General features: G+C 41.2%; 1 protein-coding gene across 2 annotated transcripts in view; it reads right to left on the minus strand.

Annotated features, from left to right (window-relative positions):
- The window catches only part of AP3B1 (adaptor related protein complex 3 subunit beta 1), a 249431-nt gene that overhangs the window by 71366 nt on the left and 159944 nt on the right, over positions 1 to 18121 (minus strand). For both annotated transcript variants that reach the window (XM_029079817.1, XM_029079872.2), the window contains exons 20-21: positions 16900 to 17044; positions 1647 to 1722 (exon numbers count right to left, since the gene is read on the minus strand). In XM_029079817.1, coding sequence (XP_028935650.1) covers positions 1647 to 1722; positions 16900 to 17044 — 221 coding nt within the window. The remainder of the gene's footprint in view (positions 1 to 1646; positions 1723 to 16899; positions 17045 to 18121) is intronic.

Genomic DNA, 18121 nt, shown 5'->3' on the forward strand with positions numbered 1-18121 from the left:
TATGATTAACAGACCGTATTCGTTTTTCAACCACAAATACACAAACGTATGTCCTCAGGCCAAAAGGCACAAGACGCAGTTGTAACAAACATAAGGCTATGTAACAATTGCTCAAGAATGTCTCGCCCCATCTAGACTGTAAGCCCACTGTGAGCAGGGATTGTCTCTTTATTGCTGTATTGTGCTTTCCAAGCGCTTAGTACAGTGCTCTGCACACAGTAAGCGCTCAATAAATATGATGGAATCAATGAATGAATGAAAGAGCACAACCCTGGAGTCAGAGGAACTGGGTTCTAATTTCAGCTCTGCCACGTTCTGCTGTGTGACTTTGAACGAGTCATTTTACTTCTCTGTGCCTCAATTCCCTTACCTGCAAAATGGGGGTTCACTACCTGTTCTCTCTTCTCAGACTTAGCCCCATCTGGGATACGTCGTTGTAGGCAGCATAACGTAAGTGCTTAGTACAATGCTTTGCACACAGTAAGTACTTGATAAATACCAATGATTGACTGATCATCTTGTATCTACTCCAGCGTCGGGCACCCAGCACTCTTTGCTTAAATACCAGAAGTGCTTAAATACCAGAATTAGGGGAAGCAGTGTGGCTCAGTGGAAAGAGCCCGGGCTTGGGCGTCAGATGTCATGGGTTCGAATCCCGACTCTGCCGCTTGTCAGCCGTGTGACTATGGGCAAGTCACTTAACTTCTCTGTGCCTCAGTTACCTCATCTGGAAAACGGGGATTAAGACTGTGAGCCTCACGTGGGACAATCTGCTGACCCTGTATCTCCCGAAGCGCTTAGAACAGTGCTCTGCACATAGTAAATGCTTACAAATATCAACATTATTAGTATCTATGGCACGGGCAAGGTGATACTTTATTTTACTACCTGCCTACTGAATAAGTGGCTGTCTAATGTCAGGTACGAAGTTGGAGATTTTTCTGAGTTCTGGGTTTTAGGGGATTTGGTTCTTGGAAAAGGTGTAGATGGCAGACAGAGTTTTGAGGAAAAACCAAAGTGTTTGCTACTTTGAAGAAACTTATCATTGCTGAAAAGTTCTAGTGGATAGGAAAATATCCTATGAGGTGCCTGGCTCTAGTCTAAACAAATGACAAAGTGAATTGACATGAGACTAATATCGACACTCTACAATTGCCTCCAATTTGCAAGAGGGTCAATACTGAAGATAAGGTAGTTCAGCAATGGTGCTAATTGATGCTGTTCTTGTGATATCTGAACAATTTTTCCCCAGAGAGTGGTCTCAAAGATCCTCTAAATAGCCTTACTTCCATTGATTTTGATGGGAGGATCCCTGCTTTCGTCCCTTGTGTAATGACTGTATTTAGATGATGCCCTGGGACAGTGATGCCCAAAAGAAAACCTAAAGGAAAAGTACTTCAGGTAAGCATATTATTTCTCAATCCAGTTAAAGGTCGAAATGCATTCTGACCAGACTGGGTTTCCACCACTGTCTCCTTGATATCAAACATGACTCCTACTGCTTTAGTTTGTCCAACGGTCAAAATGGGGTCATGCTCACAGTTTGGTTCATGTTTCAAGATGGCTAAGCAAAAATGGCTTGAGGGAAAATGAAGTCATTAAACGGTCATATCATAAGAAAAAGTATTTTAAATCTGGGTACTCACAATCATCAAGGTCTAGGAGAGAAATTTCTTTCTGACCAGGAACTTTCCTTTCTTGTACCGTTTTCTTCTGTTCTTTCTGGGAAACAGAAAAGGGAGGGAAAGAATGGGAGGATGACATTTTTGCCAAGCAGAGTCTAACTTTTAAAATGGCACAACATATTTTCCCACATTTCTTTGAAAAATGTGACCATCTCGCCTTCTGAAAATTTGTGCCACAATATTTTTCCATGTTCAAAACTTGTCAAATTTGAAAGTGAAGCTTATAATTACAATTACTATTTGGTGAATCTGATACCAGGCTTAATATATCTCTTCACCACAGTGTCAAATCTAGAACTACTTAAGCGAAACATGTCACGTGGACAGTTTAAATCAATAACTGAAGAAAATTTAAAGAGAAAATGGGAACAGAGTTACAATCTGACACTCTTTCACCCAGGGCAGAAGAGTTACAGTATTTCAATTAGTTCACAGAAGGAAACAGAAATCTCACAATGTGAAAACTTGTTAGGAAACAGATTATGATTTCTTTTCATACCAAAAAGATATATGCTCAGCCCTGAACCTGACCCTGGATTTATTATGGATCAGTTGCTTCTCCTCTTTCATCTCTATCTGCCACTTAAAACCAAACAGCATTAATAATAATAGTATTTGTTAAGCATTTACGATGTGCCAGGCACTGTACTAAGCACTGGGGTGGATACATGCAAATCGAGTTGGACACAGTCCCTGTCCCATGTGGGCTCACAGTCTCAATTTCCATTTTACAGATGAGGTAACTGAGGCCCAGAGAAGTGAAGTGACTTGCCCAAGGTCACAAACCAGACAAGTGGTGGAGCTGGCATTAGAGCCCATGACCTTTTGACTCCCAAGCCCATGTTCTATCCACTACGCCACAGTGCTTCTCATGCTCTAGTTTGCTCTCCCTTGCTTCACCCAGGCTCTTTTTCACATAGATTTGCAACAACGTGAGTGTTATTTCTTTCAGTGATTAAAAATCTGGTGCACATGAGAGTGGGGCACAGAAGAGCACTCTCACTAATAATCTAATATGAAATCTTGACTGATCCAACACATGGGCTCCTCTGGGGGGAGGGTGTCAGAATGGTACCTTCTCTGATCAACAGGGAGGAAACCAAATGATGTTGTAGGTGGTCCAATCAATTAATCAATCATGAAATGATGGTCTACTAGTAACAAACTATATTTTTGGACAATGGTGGGAAAAGTTGGGTTAGAAATTTTTTAGAACTTAACATTAAGCAAGCTCTTTTCTTCTCTCCTGTACAGTTCCCAGAAAATCAAATTTATGTGATTTACGCTGAAGTTCTCACCAAATGACAACCTCCATCCTTGACTTATTCCTTTATTGAACCTCTCCTTTGGCAAGCATGAGAGACTTCTGTGTGCCTTAAGTGACCCACAATAAAAATCTCTGCAACTGGAAACAGAAATAACTTCTGATCTGAGTAGATGATGCCATGCTCCTCCCTTCTTTTTCAACTTCCTTTCTTTTCCGGGGGTGCTAAGTCCCTGCAGTGGAGCCGGGACCAGAACTCAAGCCCTCTGACTCCCAGGTCTGTGCTCTCTCCCCTAGGCCATGCTGCTTCTCTTTGATAGATATGTTCTCTGCCCATAAAGAACTTACTGTCTAGAGGGGAAAAAACCATATTAAAAGAGATTATGGATATGTACAGCTTTGGGGCAGAGGGCGGGGTGAATAGAGGGTACAAATCCAAGTCCAAGGGAAAAACAGAAGGGAGAGGGAGTATTGGAAATTGAGGGTTTAGTCAGTGAAGATTCTTGGAGATGTGTCTCCAATAAGACTTTGAAGGTGGGGAGAGTGGCGATCTGTCAGATATGAAGTGGGAGAGAGTTCCAATCCAGGTGCAGGATAGGGGCAGGAGGTCAGCGGTGAGATAGATATGACTCAGGTACGGTGAGAAGGTTGGCATTAGACTTAACTTCTCTGTGCCTCAGTTACCTCATGGGGATTAAGACTGTGAGCTCTATGTGGGACAGCCTTGGGTCTACCCCAGGGCTTAGAACAGTGCTTGGCACGTAGTAAGCGCCTAAGAAATACTATTAATTATTATTATTATTGTTATTCTAGTTTGAGCCCTCGCTTCCTTCAGTATGGTCCCAAATGGCCTAGAACAATACTCCAGGCGTGAGTCTAAGTCTCCATGGGAGAGCAGCTCTCCCTTAGGCGGTGTTAGTCTTAGGTCTATGGAGACAGGAGCTCTCCCCGAGATGGCATCACCGTCTACCTCCAGTCTCCTTCCCAGGCAAACGGAGAATTACCTTCAAGCCTCAGCTCTCCCAGGACCGCGATATATTGGCCCTCCCTAAGATCAAGGGAGGTGTCAGAGTTCTTAGAGGGCTGAGAGCCACTCCTCTCGTCTACAGTCTGGTTGTTCCTTGTGGGCATCTGTTCACTCAATGAGCCCTCTCTTCTCTGTCTTCTTGGAGCCCTCCCAGCCTTCTTTACTGAGCCAACCCTTTGAGTGACCGTGGTTTCATCATGCGGCCAAAGGGCTCAGCTAGCTCGGAAAACGTCTGGACAAGTGGCCCGAACCTAAGGTAGAGATCAAGTGGATGGAGCAGGGCTCTTATGCAGCACCCTTAAGTTGTATTATAGGGCAGCAACTAGCCCATTTCACATCACCTGAGCAAGAATCCCCTGTGGTGCTCATAATGCCGAAATCTTAACCACTTCATCCCCTGCCTAAATCCATTAGTGCTGGGTGTCTCTACAATGACTTGGTTTAAGGTAGAAAGATTTCTTATAAGAAAGTTTCCCCTCCCCTGAAAACTCAAAGCAAGCAGGATGGGCTCCTTAGGGATTTTTTTTTTAAATTTCTGCCCTAAAATGAACAATTTCTAAGTCAGAACGAGCAGAAGGAATCTCAACTTAAGAATGCCCAGAATTCATCAAGTCCTGCGCTCCTGAGAATAGAATTCAGAATGACCATGCCGTCTTCAGGATATCACTAGTTTGAGGGTTATACACCCACAGTAAGAAAAGCGCTCCACCACATGACTTATCAAAATGCTGAGCTGATGACAACGGGTGTACCTTTCCTTAAACTAAAATGGTGCATGACTGCTTTTATGGAACTGTAACCTCCCCACTTGAAAAATTAGAAACCCATCAAATCAAGATAAAGCTGAAGGCTGGGGCAAGTCTATATCTTATTTCTACCACCCAGCTAGGATTGTGTAGATCCTTAGGGATCACAAATACACACAAGCCCAGGATAAAGCAGCAATGAAATCGGCACAACCGCTTTCCCATTGGAAGCTAAAAAAGAGCCCCCAAAAGACAGAAATTCACTGACTTTCTCGGAATAGCAAATAACCAGTGACTGAAATACAACATCAGCGAACGACAATGGTCATTTCTACCAAATTGAAGACGCCTTGCATTCTAAATCAGGGCTATAAAAAACCTGCAATGTGCCTCCTGTTACTCCCGTATTTTTTTCTTCATTAAAAAAAAAAATCCACACAGAGCAAACATTTTTTTAACCTGAAGAATCTACTGTGAAAATAAAAATCTGAATTCTAAACCCAGAAGTTAAGTGCTGTATTCCATCAAACATTTCTCCATTTGCAATTCATCTCGGTAATAGAGAGAGAACCTGGGAAAATGCATATCGGACTTGAAGCAGGAGATTTCTCTTGCTCAATGCATAATTCATGTGCTCCGCCTGCAAAGTGTGTAAAATGAGAATTTCACACCGCAGCATGAGCCATGGAGCTGCGGAGAAAAGGCAGATGAAATCATATTTTACTGGGCGAATTTTATTTCTTACCCTCCCAATATTTATACAAAACCATCATTGACAAACCAAACGCACTGACAGATCACCCACTGTTTCCATTGTGTCAGCACTTGAAGAGAGATCAGGCAGAAAAAGAGACAATTTGTTTTTGGATATTTTTTTAAATAGTGGATCAGGTTTTTAACAGCTGAGTGATGGTATAAGACGTATACATGTATATATAAAGAGAACGACAGTCGCTTATTTTGAGTCCTAAAGAAGCTTCTATTTACCGATACATCATCATCAAATCTGTATTTGGTTTCTACAGGATTTAATTGTTTATCTGAATACCTAACCTGAATACCTATGGTATATAGATTTCAAAACGAAGTAGAGAGCCACAGAGTAAACAAACTGAATTTTCTACCTAATGCATTTCAGTTATTCAAATACAAAAGCTCTCTGCAATACCTATTAAGTTTAAAATAATAAAGAGTAGATCGAACTACGTAATATTAGACGTGGATAAATTTTTGTCCATGACACACATTCATTTTAATGCTAATTAAAAGGAGCAAGGAGTTTACCCAGATCTTTCTTGATAGGCAATGCGCATGCCTGTTCAGAAAAGAACCAGAAAGACACCATGAAGGGATTTTTAAATGTAAGTTACAAAACGGGATAAACATCATGTAAAGTTCACTGAACCCATAGTGAACTCTGAAGTCTTCAGTAGTTCGATGCTAATTTCTAGCCTCATAGGGCAAGATATTTGCATGAAATATTTTCAATTAGAATTACTGAGCAAGGACAACCTAATGAATCTTACGCCTCCTTACATCTGACAACCGATATAAAAATTCTAAGGACCAGATCATTTAAAAATTGGAATTTTTAACCCAGACGGCTCTGTGAACTTGAGGGGAGACTTGCTATTCAGAGTCAAAAGAAAAATCTGTCCCTTTGACTTCGGAGAATCTTTTCGTATTGCCATATTATTCAACGAGGAGGCCTTCTCTAAATGGTATTCACTTTGACGGATTCAGGAAACTCAACTGAAGATAATGAGAATATATATAAACTACAAACTAAGTGTCCAAAAGGACAGATGACAGTTCTTGAGAAGTCTGTAAATTGTTTATTTCCTACCTCTGACCCACATCGGAAATGATCCCGAATAAAAACTCCCTGAAAAATCCTTCACTTTTTCTACATAAGCCTTGTATTACCTCGTGATCGCTCCGATCTCGTTACTCTACCTACATACACCATGTGCTGTGAAACATGTCTTTGGCATTTGTTTTCTATAGGTAACCTTGAGCGTTCACTGCAGAATTTGAGTGGAAAATAACCTAAAACCACTAAAATTGCATATTCTGATTTACTCATTCCTTTTTACAAAGAGCCAGGAACATGTGGCACAATAAATACTCCGCAATGATGATGGTGACATGAAGGTAATCGGGGTTTTTTTTTTCCCCTACGGAAAAAAGTCTCAACCCTCAGCTTTCAAGTTTAAGCCTGGTCTGAGGAAGGTGGGTAAGATTTTTCAAAAACATTAGAACTGAAGGCAGAAGTGGTGGGGGCTGGACTGCCGAAACAGTGGAGTCCACCCTCTGCTCTTTAAAAATCCTTTTTCCTCATAGGTTTTGCTCTCCTGCGTCCTTCCTTCTATTGCTGTCCTTTACTTAGCATTATACCTGTACACCAACTTGTCTTAACAGAGGTGACAAGACTCTGGTCCGGATGATTAGCTACAGTTAAAAAAAAATACCTCAACAGTGATATCTATGATATGGTTATCTCTCAAAATTTCAGCTTTGCCATGAATATATATACAGGTGCAACAAATTGGAATATTTAAGATGGCATTTAAAAAACTTAGTGAAACAACAGAGTTTGCAGAGGGGCCATTTGGGGCTGGCCCTATTCTTTTCTCCAAGTCTCGTGGAATGTGTCTACGCCAAACATAGCAGTCTCAAAAAGGACGCTTCTTGAGATCGGCAAGTCAAATTTACATCTCCAGCCCCGATCTCTTTACGGTCTCCCATTTCTTCCTACCTTCAAGACGTCTCTACTTGGATGTCCTGCCGTCACCTTGAACTTAACTGAGCTCATTATCTTTCTACCCAAACCCTATCCTCACCCTGACTTTCTCATCATCTTATCCAGCGCCCCATCCTTCCTGTCTCACAAGCCCATAATCTTGGCATTACCCTGACATCTCTCTCATTCAACCAACATATTCAATCACTCAATCCTGTCCCTTCAACCTTCACAACGTCACTAAAATCAGCCCTTTCCTCTCCATCCAAACTGCTACCTCATTCATCCAAGCACTTATCCTATCCCTCCTTGACTGTTGTATCGGCCTCCTTGCTGACCTCCCTGCCTCTCTTCACTCCAGCCCCTACTGCACTCTGCTGCCCGGATCATCTGTCTACGAAAATGTTCAGGCTGTGTTTCCCACACCTCAAGAACATCTGGTGATTGTCCATCCACCCTCGTTTCAAACAGAAACTCCTTACCACCAGATTTAAAGCACTCAATCACCTCTGTCCCCCCACCACCTCACCTCGCTACTCTCTTGTCTGTCCGTCTCCCCCGATTAGACTGTAAGCCCGTCAAACGGCAGGGACTGTCTCTATCTGTTGCCGACTTGTTCATCCCAAGCGCTTAGTACAGTGCTCTGCACATAGTAAGCGCTCAATAAATACTATTGAATGAATGAATCCTACTACAACTCAGCACCCACACTTCGCTCCTCTAATGACAACCTACTCTCTGTACCTCCATCTCACCTATCCTGCGGCCGACATCTCGCCCAAGTCCCTGCCTCTGGCTTGGAGCGTCCCCCCTCTTCCTATCCGACAGACAGTTGCCCTCCCCACTTTCAAAGTCTAATTGAAGGCCCATCTCCTCCAAGGGGCCTTCCCCGACTAAGCCCTCATTTCCTTTTCTCCCACTCATCTGCGTCGCCCTAATTTGCTCCCTTTAATCACCCCTCCCCTCTGCTCCACAGCACTTACCTACGTACATAGCCGTAATTTATTTATTTTAATATCTGTCTCCTCCTCTAGACTGTAAGCTTGTTTTGGGCAGGGAATATGTTTGCTTTATTGTTACACTATACTCCCCCAAGCATTTTAGTCCAGTGCTCTGCACGTGGTAGGTGCTAAATAAATATGATTTCCCACAACTTCCCTTAGGCCTGCAACTCCCTCCCCCTTCATATCTGACAGACCCGCCCAGTCCCTTCACCTTCAAAGCCATCCTAAAATCACATTTCCTCCAAAGGTCCTCTCCTAAGTTCTCATTTACGCTATTTACCCTCTCCTCTGCGTCACCTATGCTCTCAGATCTGTACCCCCTAAATACAGATTATTCCACCCTAATCCCATAGCATTTATGCATATATCCTAATATATGCCATTTCTCTTTTCTGTAATTTCTTTTCATGTCCGCCTCCCTCTCTAGACTGTAAGCTCCTTGTAGACAGGGATCGTGTCTACCACCTCTACTGAACTGCGCCGTACTCGAGAACCTAGAACAGTGTTCAGCAAAGAGTGACTGATTGATAACACTGTGACACAGTAATACTTTTTTTTTTTTGAAAGGTTGGTAAATGGATTAAAAGGTTAAATTTTAGTCTGCATGGGTCCATGCGTGTTAATTTCTCCGGCACTACCGTGGAGCATATTATTAATAAAAAATTTACTTAATGCCAGTGCATAAAGCATTTTATATCCGTTTGCATGATAAATGAGTAAAAGGTCCTAGTTGAAGCAAATGAAGTCGTTTTAGGAATACTCATTAAACTGCGGATCCAGCTGAAACCCTTTCCTCCGCACCATGGTGAGGAGCTACCAGAATGAATCCTGCTGCCTGTCCCTTCCTCACCACACCACAGATCTGGCTTGAAACCACGTGAGGAGATCCTTCCTGACCCACGCCTGTGAGGCGGGTTCCTTTTGAATCTGTCTCACCCACATGATTGTAAGATCCTTGAAAGCAGGGATCATGTCAATCTACTAACTCTACTGTACTCTCCCAAGTGCACAGTACACTTTTCTGTGTGGAGTAAATGCTCAAATGCTACTGACTTATTGATAAATGCTTTGCAGAACACCACCATAAAGGTCAAGTAATTAAAATCCCTTACCACTTTGGGAGCGGGGAACATGCTTTTAGCTTCTGTTGCATTTCCGCACACTTGAGTATACTCTATTGCATTCATCAAGAACACAAAAAGTACTACAATTATTACTGCTACTATTATGGAATGCCTGGCATATAATAGAGAGAATAAGTCTTATGCGATCAATGGTATTTATTGAGCACTTTCGGTACAGAGGGCACTCTACTAAGCACTTGGGAGAATACAATAATTAATTGAGGACAGCCTCCTGGGGAAGAGAAGGAGAAGTCAGAGGGGATTTATCGTCCCTGCTGCCTAATCCTGGTTCTGGAATTAAACTTTAAAACTTTTCAAATAATAAAGCTGTAATTTTGATTATTTTTATCATTACTGACCTTATGACAGTTTTATTTTTGTACTTAGATTATTGTTACTAAGACAAGTTCTCTATGTGGCTCAGTGGAAAGAGGTTTGGGAGTCGGGGGCCTGGGTTCTAATTCCAACTCTGCCACTTGTTTGCTGTGTGCCTTAGGCAAGTCACTTAACTTCTCTGTGCCTCAGTTTTCTCATTTGTAAAATGGGGATCCATTACTTGTTCTCTCCCCCCTTTAGGCTGTGAGGACTACAGGGGGCAAGGACTGTGTCAAACCTGATTATCTCATATCTACCCTACTGCTTAGCACACCATAAGCACTTAAACAAATATCACAACTATTGTTATTATATAGTGGAGGAGGGGATATAACTTTTACTTCGCAGCAATAAAGACGTAAGAGAAGGAGAGCACACTGATGAGAAGTGATCACATACACACGCGAGTAAAGAGGGTGTCAGAAGGAAAAGGAGCATAAATCTAAATTCAGTGCCAAAGAGGGAGAAAAAGTCCCTTTCTAGAAAAAATGTTGGCAGCCTTTTAAGATACATTATTTTAAACGAAGCTCCAACCATCTGTTCCACCCATAATTATAAGTACAAGCAGAATATAACTTATAATTATATCAGTAAAAATAAGATAGAGTGATATAAATGTGAATCTGTTCTTGGTACAATGTGGCTTGCATCACTGATTCCTTTACTCTTCTTGGTTTGAGGAAAATGCTTTTTACCACAATTATTTAGAGAATTATTTTTTTCCAAGGTACTTTTTTTATTAAAGTTTTTTCTTTTAAGGTGAATTTAAAATTTTTAAATCCGGTCATCTCCCGCTGGCAAAAAAAAAAAAAAAAAGCTTGAGCGATAATTATGCCTCCAAATATATGTGCCTAGTAATTAGATACTTGTTTTTCAAAAATTACATGAGGGTTAGATCTCAAGAGGGAAAATCTTCCAAGAAGTAACGGCAGGAAGAATGGCTGATCAAGGCCAACCACATGTCCCATGCGCTTCGATACTTGACTCAAGTGTCTTTAGTGATCACACAATGCAGACATTCTTGTATCTTAAAGTACTTGAGCTTACTTCATAAAAGCGGTATTGTAAGAATGAATAAAATAAGAGGCAGGAAAAAGACTATAAAATCTCCTCTTCTTAAAAATATATACACATTTACCATGTATATTAGTATTTTATGAGTGTAAATGGAGTAAATCAAATGAATTCTGAAACCATCCTAGAGATCCAATCAGGCCACGGTATTCTCTCCTTTGGGTAAAATCCACTGTATGTGGTGGTGATGACAAGTTTTCTCTAATAAAATTGCCCAATTGAATGATCCAATGTTAAAAGGGCAGTAAAAGGTACTCTGATATACTCTCTGTCATTTAGAAAGAAGGTACAAAATAATAACAACACACACAAATTTGTGAAGTGCTCCCTGTTTTCTCTCCTCATTGATTTCCTACTTCAATGCAGCCTGCACACTTTACTCCTCCAAAGCCAACTTACTCACTGTTCCTTGATCTCATCTATCTCACTGCTGACCCCTTGCCCACGTCTTCTCTCTGACCTGGAACTCCAAACACCTCCATATATGAAAGACCACCACTCTCCTCCCCTTCAAAGCCTTATTAAAATCCCATCTCCAAGAGGCTTTCCCTGACTAAGCTCTCTTTTCCTCTATTCCCACTCCCATCTGTGTCACCTATGCACTTGGATCTGTACCCTTTTAGCACCTGATACTCACCCCATCCTCAAACCCCCCGCGCTTATCTATATATCCATATTTTATTTATATTAACGTCTCCCTCCTCTAGACTGTAAGCTATATAAGTACCTGTAATTTATTTCTATTAATGCCTGTCTTCCCCCTTCCGAGTGTAAGGTCGTTGTGGGCAGGGATTGTGTCTACCGATTCTGTTGCATTTTACTCTCCCAAGGATTTAGTACAGTAAGTTCAGCCTTGCACACACAGTAAATACTCAATACCAGTGATTACTAAGCACTATAGAAAGAGGTTAAGAAAGAAAACATGGCTGAGAATTAGACACGGTCTCTGGCCTTCAAGGGGCTCAGAATGAAAGAAATATGTTTTTAACCTGAGGGGAAATATTTAAAGTAACCGATGATATATTCTGAGTTGGCCATAATACGTGTCCTCGATAAGTGTTTCGGTAAGAATGCTGTTAGGAAATAAGAGCTGGCGTTCTGTCGTGAGCCTATTTGGGATATAGTGTAACACTGACTGGAGAAACGGTGTCAGCACACAAGGCTCCGGGTGCCATAATTACTGCTACGATAGAAGGTATGCTTATCAAAGGGTTCTGCAAGAATGCATCCCCATGCATTATTGGAGAGCTAGATGCATAAAATATGAATTTTTTGTCTAGTTAATTCAAGGAGGACGGAAGGAAGGACATGAGCAGGATGGGCTAGTGGATAAAGTATGAGCTCGGGACTCAGAGGACCTAGGATCCCGGCTCCACTTGTCTGCTGCATGATCACAGCAAGCCCCAACTTCTCTGTGCCTCAGTTAACTCATCTGTAAAGAGTAAGACTGTGAGCTCCATGTGGGCCATGGACTATGTCCAACCTAATTAGCTTGTATCTACCCCAGCACTTAGTACAGTGTCTGACACATTCATTCAATAGTATTTATTAAGCTCTTACTATGTTCAGAGCACTGTACTAAGCACTTGGAATGTACACTTTGGCAACAGATAGAGACAATCCCTGCCCATTGACGGGCTTACAGTCTAATCGGGGGAGACAGACAAAACAATAGCAATATTAGCACTTAAATACCATAAAAAAATAGGAAAGGAGAGAGGCAGCACAGCCAAGTGGAATGTGCATGGGCTTGGGAGTCAGAGGACCTGAATACTAATCCTGACTCCTCCAGCTGCCTGCTTTGTGACCTTGGGCAAGTCACCTAACTTCTCTTGTGCTTCAGTTGGCTCGTGCAAAATGGGGCTTAAGAACCTGTTCTCCCTCCTACTTAGACTGCGAGCCCCATGAGGGACAGGGACTGACTCCACTCCTAACTCGTATCTTCCACCGTCCTTAGGACAGTGCTTGACACACAGTAAGTGTGTAAGAATGAAATACCACTTTCAAAAGAGTTGGTGATCATAGATAAAGCATTTTGTGTTCACAGACCTTCAAGCCTCCCTTGTTACAGTTCTACTTTCCCCGAGGCTTCATAATTACTTTGAAATTCCTACACTGTCTAGGGTCAAACAAATATTTTAAAATAAAATGTTGAGAGTCAATCCCATCTTGTGAATTCATTAGTTCTTACTATGAAGAAATTCTACTCTTTAGACAAAAATTTTCTTTGCCTTATTTCATTTCAATTTTCTGCACACTCTTAGAGATGAGGCCTGAATATGAGTTCCCTTAATACATGAATTCATCTAGATGATCATCTTCTCAGTCTTTTTGCTGCAAGAGAGGCAAGAAAACAGATTGGAGCAGCAGCCTTAATGCCAGTGGCTGTGGGGTTGGTGGGAGATAAAGCCCAATTTTTTATTTTCATCACTCTGTCAATTGTATAACCAGATCCTCCTATTTGGACCATATGCTGTTTGAGGACGGGAGCCCTATTTCTTGCTCCTATATTGTGCCCACTGAATATTCAATAATATTCCAGGTGTGATAAACTAGAAGGTGAGTCCACTTAATGTCAAACTAATTAGGGGGAAATCCCACATACGGGAAAACGGGTCCACCCAAAATTCCACAAAACTTTTCAAGAGCAACTGGTTTCAAATGAGTCTATGTAATATCCATTGGTGTTAAACAATTTCTAGTTTAAAGCTACTTCAAAAACATCGGTGTCTAGCTCCAGGCAGTACTTATCGCCACCTGGGGTCTCTGCTCTAATTTTAGTGGTTTAAGTTTTGTTGTAATTTGATACAAACAGGCAATGAGGGGGCACTAAATTAAACTGATTAGAGGGCAATAGCTTTCAGAAATGGCAGGATTAATGGGCTTTTACGCTAAAATCTATGACTTTCATTTATGTGGTTTCTGAAGACGGGCAAAGATGGCCTCAAAAGCTACAGTTCTTATGGTCCCCTACTGTATGGAAATGGATACAAATTCTCAGGTGAAAATTCTAGCCTGATTCTGTCTTTGTTACACGCAACCATTAAATGAAACAAGGTGATCTGCTTTTATTCCTCAGCAATAAATGACAGGGGAGCATAATCATGGATTTTTTTTCATCCCAGTCAGTTCAATACACTTAGAACTCCTGTTCAATAGAAGGAACAAAACCAAACATTTATGCAAACTGAAATTGAGATCATAATTCATAAACTGGACTCAATTTTCAATTGCTAAAATAAAAAAAAATATTACACAGGAGAGCTACATATTGCTAACCGTTAATGGAAGAGAGGTGGAGGATGAAAATCTTTTATTGCATGTGGACAGTTTACAACAGAAAGTACAGCTTTTTATTTTAATGGTCTCTGGATTCTTCCTAGACCTACTTCACTAGTGCAGTGAATGCAGCATCAAAAGCCAGGTCATTCCATCACGAAAGCTGATACATCCTTCTATAAGACTTTAACAACTGTTAAATAATTCTTTCTTTTTAAGCTGTACATACACTAGGGTCCTAACTCCTGAACACATCATATCTGACTAAAAGTGATTATCTGACTAAAAGTGATCCACTGTATACACACGCACACACATCTCTTTCTCTCTCTCCTCTCTCTCCATATTGCATTAGAGTCTAGTTAGAAACTACCTCCCCACTACCCCGGTCCAGTTGCCTGTGATGTTCCCCCTAGATTACTGTAGCAGCTTCCTCCCTAGCTTCCTTAATTCCAACCTCTCCCCTCTCCTGTCTATACTTCACTCTGTTATTCAGGATCTATTTCTAAAATGTCATTAGCTTCCTTAATTCCAACCTCTCCCTTCTCCGGTCTATACTTCACTCTGCCATTCAGAATCCATTTTTAAAATGTCATTGTGCACACAACTCTCTTCTCAAAAGACTTAAATGGTTACACCTTCAGCTCCACATTAAAAGGGACTCTACCACCTCTCTTCCCCTTACCTATCCCATTCTCTCCTCACTCTTACCTGACTCTCTCCCATTCTTCCCTTCCTTCTCACCGCTTTGACCTTTTCTCTCCGGCCTCTGAAGCTAGCTCACACCTTTCCTCCTGCCTTGAGCTCTTTCTTCCCTCAAATCATAAGACCTCCTTTCTCCCCATCCTCAAAGCCTGTCTGAAATTTCACTTCAACCAGGATGCAACCTACTCACTCTGGCTTGACTTGGTCTCTCTCGCCATGGATCCCTTGCTCATGTTCTTCCTCTGGCCTGGAACTTCCTCTCCCTTCACTTACTAATATCTACCACTCTGCCCATCCCATTTTAAGCCTTATTAAAATCATATCTCCTCCAAGAACCCTTCCTAACTAATCATTCATTTTCCCCAACTATTCAACCCTCTTCCCCTTAGTGTCACCTCTGTACGTAGGTCTTTACCCCATAAGCACTTTGATACTCACCCCAGCTTCACAGCACTTATGTACACATCCTTATGCCATTCCTAATTTCAATTTATTTAGATTGTAAACTCCTTGAGGGTAGGGATCATGTTCACCAACTTTATTGTACTACAGTTTAGTGGGTAAAGCCCGGGCCTGGGAGTCAGAAGGACCTGGGTTATAATTCCATTTCTGCCACATGTCTGCTGGGCAAATCACTTAACTTCTCTGGGACTCAGTTACCTCATCTGTAAAATGGGGATTAAGGGTGTGAGCCCCATGTGGAACAGGGACTTTGTCCAACCTGATTAACTTGTATCTAGCCCAGTGCTTAGAAGAGTGCTTGGCATATGCTTAACAAGTACAGTAATGATTACTGTTACTCTCCCAAGTGCTTAGTACAGTACTCTGCACACAGTAAATGCTCAAAAACTACTACTGATTGCTTTTCCTGATTAATTTTTTATCCTCCCAGATTACACCCTCCCAAATGCCACCTCAACTCCTTTCCACTCAAAGGCTCCTGTTGCCTGTGGTACACATTATTTTACATGTTCGATCTAAACTCTTCTTTCTCTTATCTGTGAATTACACAACGGTCTCTCTGCTAGAGTGTACGTTTATGAGCAGGTATCGGGGCTCCTACATCTACCGAACTCTCCCAAGCATTTCTTGTGGTGCTTGGCACACAGCGTGGCCTAGTAGATAGAACCTGGGATTGGGGGGCCACAAGACCTGATTTTAGTGTTGGTTCTCATCAGCTACCTTATCACCTAGTGAATGATAGGCACTTAATAAATGATTATCGCCTGCTGGGTGATCTTGAGAAAAATCACTTAAAACACCTCTATTGTCTCCCTTTAAGACTGTGAGCTCCGTGATGGACAGCGTCCACACCTGATCTGATCACCTTTCACTTTGAGAAGAAGAAAGCGTTTGGTACGGAGTGGGCACTTAATAAAAACCATCATCATCACTATTTCGGCAGGTGCTCAATAAATACAACTGAGTGATTCACCTTAACTTTATTTACCCCAACCAATTGAGTGTCCTGTTCTCGGCATGCTTCGTTTCAGCACTTCCCCTACTTCTTTATCATTATCCATTTTTCGCCACTCCTTCTCTCCCACAAATGAAGAAACCTACCAGACAAAACAACGGGTGCAGGAAAAGCCAAAGGCTTTTCTGTGAGGGTTTTCTCTGCTTTGGATAAGCAGAGAAGATATCTTTCTATATGTGATGAGGCTCCCTAACAGTCTGCAATTTCAACCAACACAGCTACTTTGGGTCTCTTTTGATTTTTTTTAAATGAACTTTCCCAATAAACTTGGATACCATACAGCTATTGCCCTAATAAAATGGAGGAAACAAAGTTATCTGCATGGATTTCTACCTCTTAAGAATTTCTACCTCCTAAATAGAAAATTATATAATTGTAAGTGGAATAAACTTTTACCTTGGCGATAACCTTCCGGGACTCAAGGTCACTTTCTGAGTCTGATTCAGACTCTGAAGAACTTTCTTCTCCAGAGCTTGAGTCAGAGTTGGACGAACCAGAGTCTTCTAATTTTCTGGTTTTCATTTTATCGGGGTCAGAAGCACTAGGTACAAAAACAATTTTTTAACTAAATCAGAAAACACATTCACAAGAACTTCAAAGAGCTTCAAAGAGCAGTTTCTCATTCAATTAAAATATTTTCCAAACCGGTCTGACTCCTTTGGTAATAAGCTGCATTTGGCACAAGAAAAAGTCACTTCATGGCTCAAAACCCTAGGGCATATGAATAGAATACTAACAGAGAGACAGTGCTCTCTATTATCTAATAAATCATTATCCATACAAACTCATCAATTACATTAGGTCACATACACTTCAAATAGAATAGATGGAAAAGGTCATAAAATAACACTAAACACTGTCATCAATAACAAGAGTAGAAAATAATTAATGGCTGATGAGAATGAATTTGCAGCGTTCACTGGGAAACTCATTCACTTAAAGGCAATAACTTAAAAATATTTTGAGTCAATTAAAAATGGCAAACAAAAATCATGATTTCAAACAGCACAAGTGGTTTCTCACGCTTTGGTTGTCAAAGGTAGATGCCTGTGCTAGTTCATTACAGCGACTTATTTCAAAAACAGACTTTATAAAGAATAGTAAATCAGATCACTGTTGGTTTATCCAAACTGGAATTCTACAGCCAGTGTGGTCTCCTAGTGAACTCATACGACCATCAAGATGAATCCACCGTTCTAAGTATTCAAGAGGAACAGGGTATATGCTACCACTCTGCCTCGCCCCTCTACTACAAATGCTTACTTGAGTATTTCAGGCCCTAGAAACTCAAATTTAGTCAATCAACAGTTATGTACTACTGAATGCACAGAGTTTTTGTAATGGTTGCTTTTTGGTCTTTCAGGAGCATTACAAAGTAAGTGGTAAAAATGAAAATATTTTGCAGCAGGTGAGACATGAAGTAAAAAACCCCCAACCTGGACAACTTAAGGAGGCAGGAAGAAAAAAAGTGTGTGTGGGGGACGGAGGAAGGAAGAAACAGATCCTTGAATTGATTTCTGTGGAGATTAATCAATCATTCAATCAATCAATGGCATTTATTGGGCAATATGATTCCTATTTACTAATAAACATTTTAGCTAACTCACAGAGCACATGC

The sequence above is a fragment of the Ornithorhynchus anatinus genome, chromosome 1 (assembly GCF_004115215.2).
Source record: "Ornithorhynchus anatinus isolate Pmale09 chromosome 1, mOrnAna1.pri.v4, whole genome shotgun sequence".
Classification (NCBI taxonomy): domain Eukaryota; kingdom Metazoa; phylum Chordata; class Mammalia; order Monotremata; family Ornithorhynchidae; genus Ornithorhynchus; species Ornithorhynchus anatinus.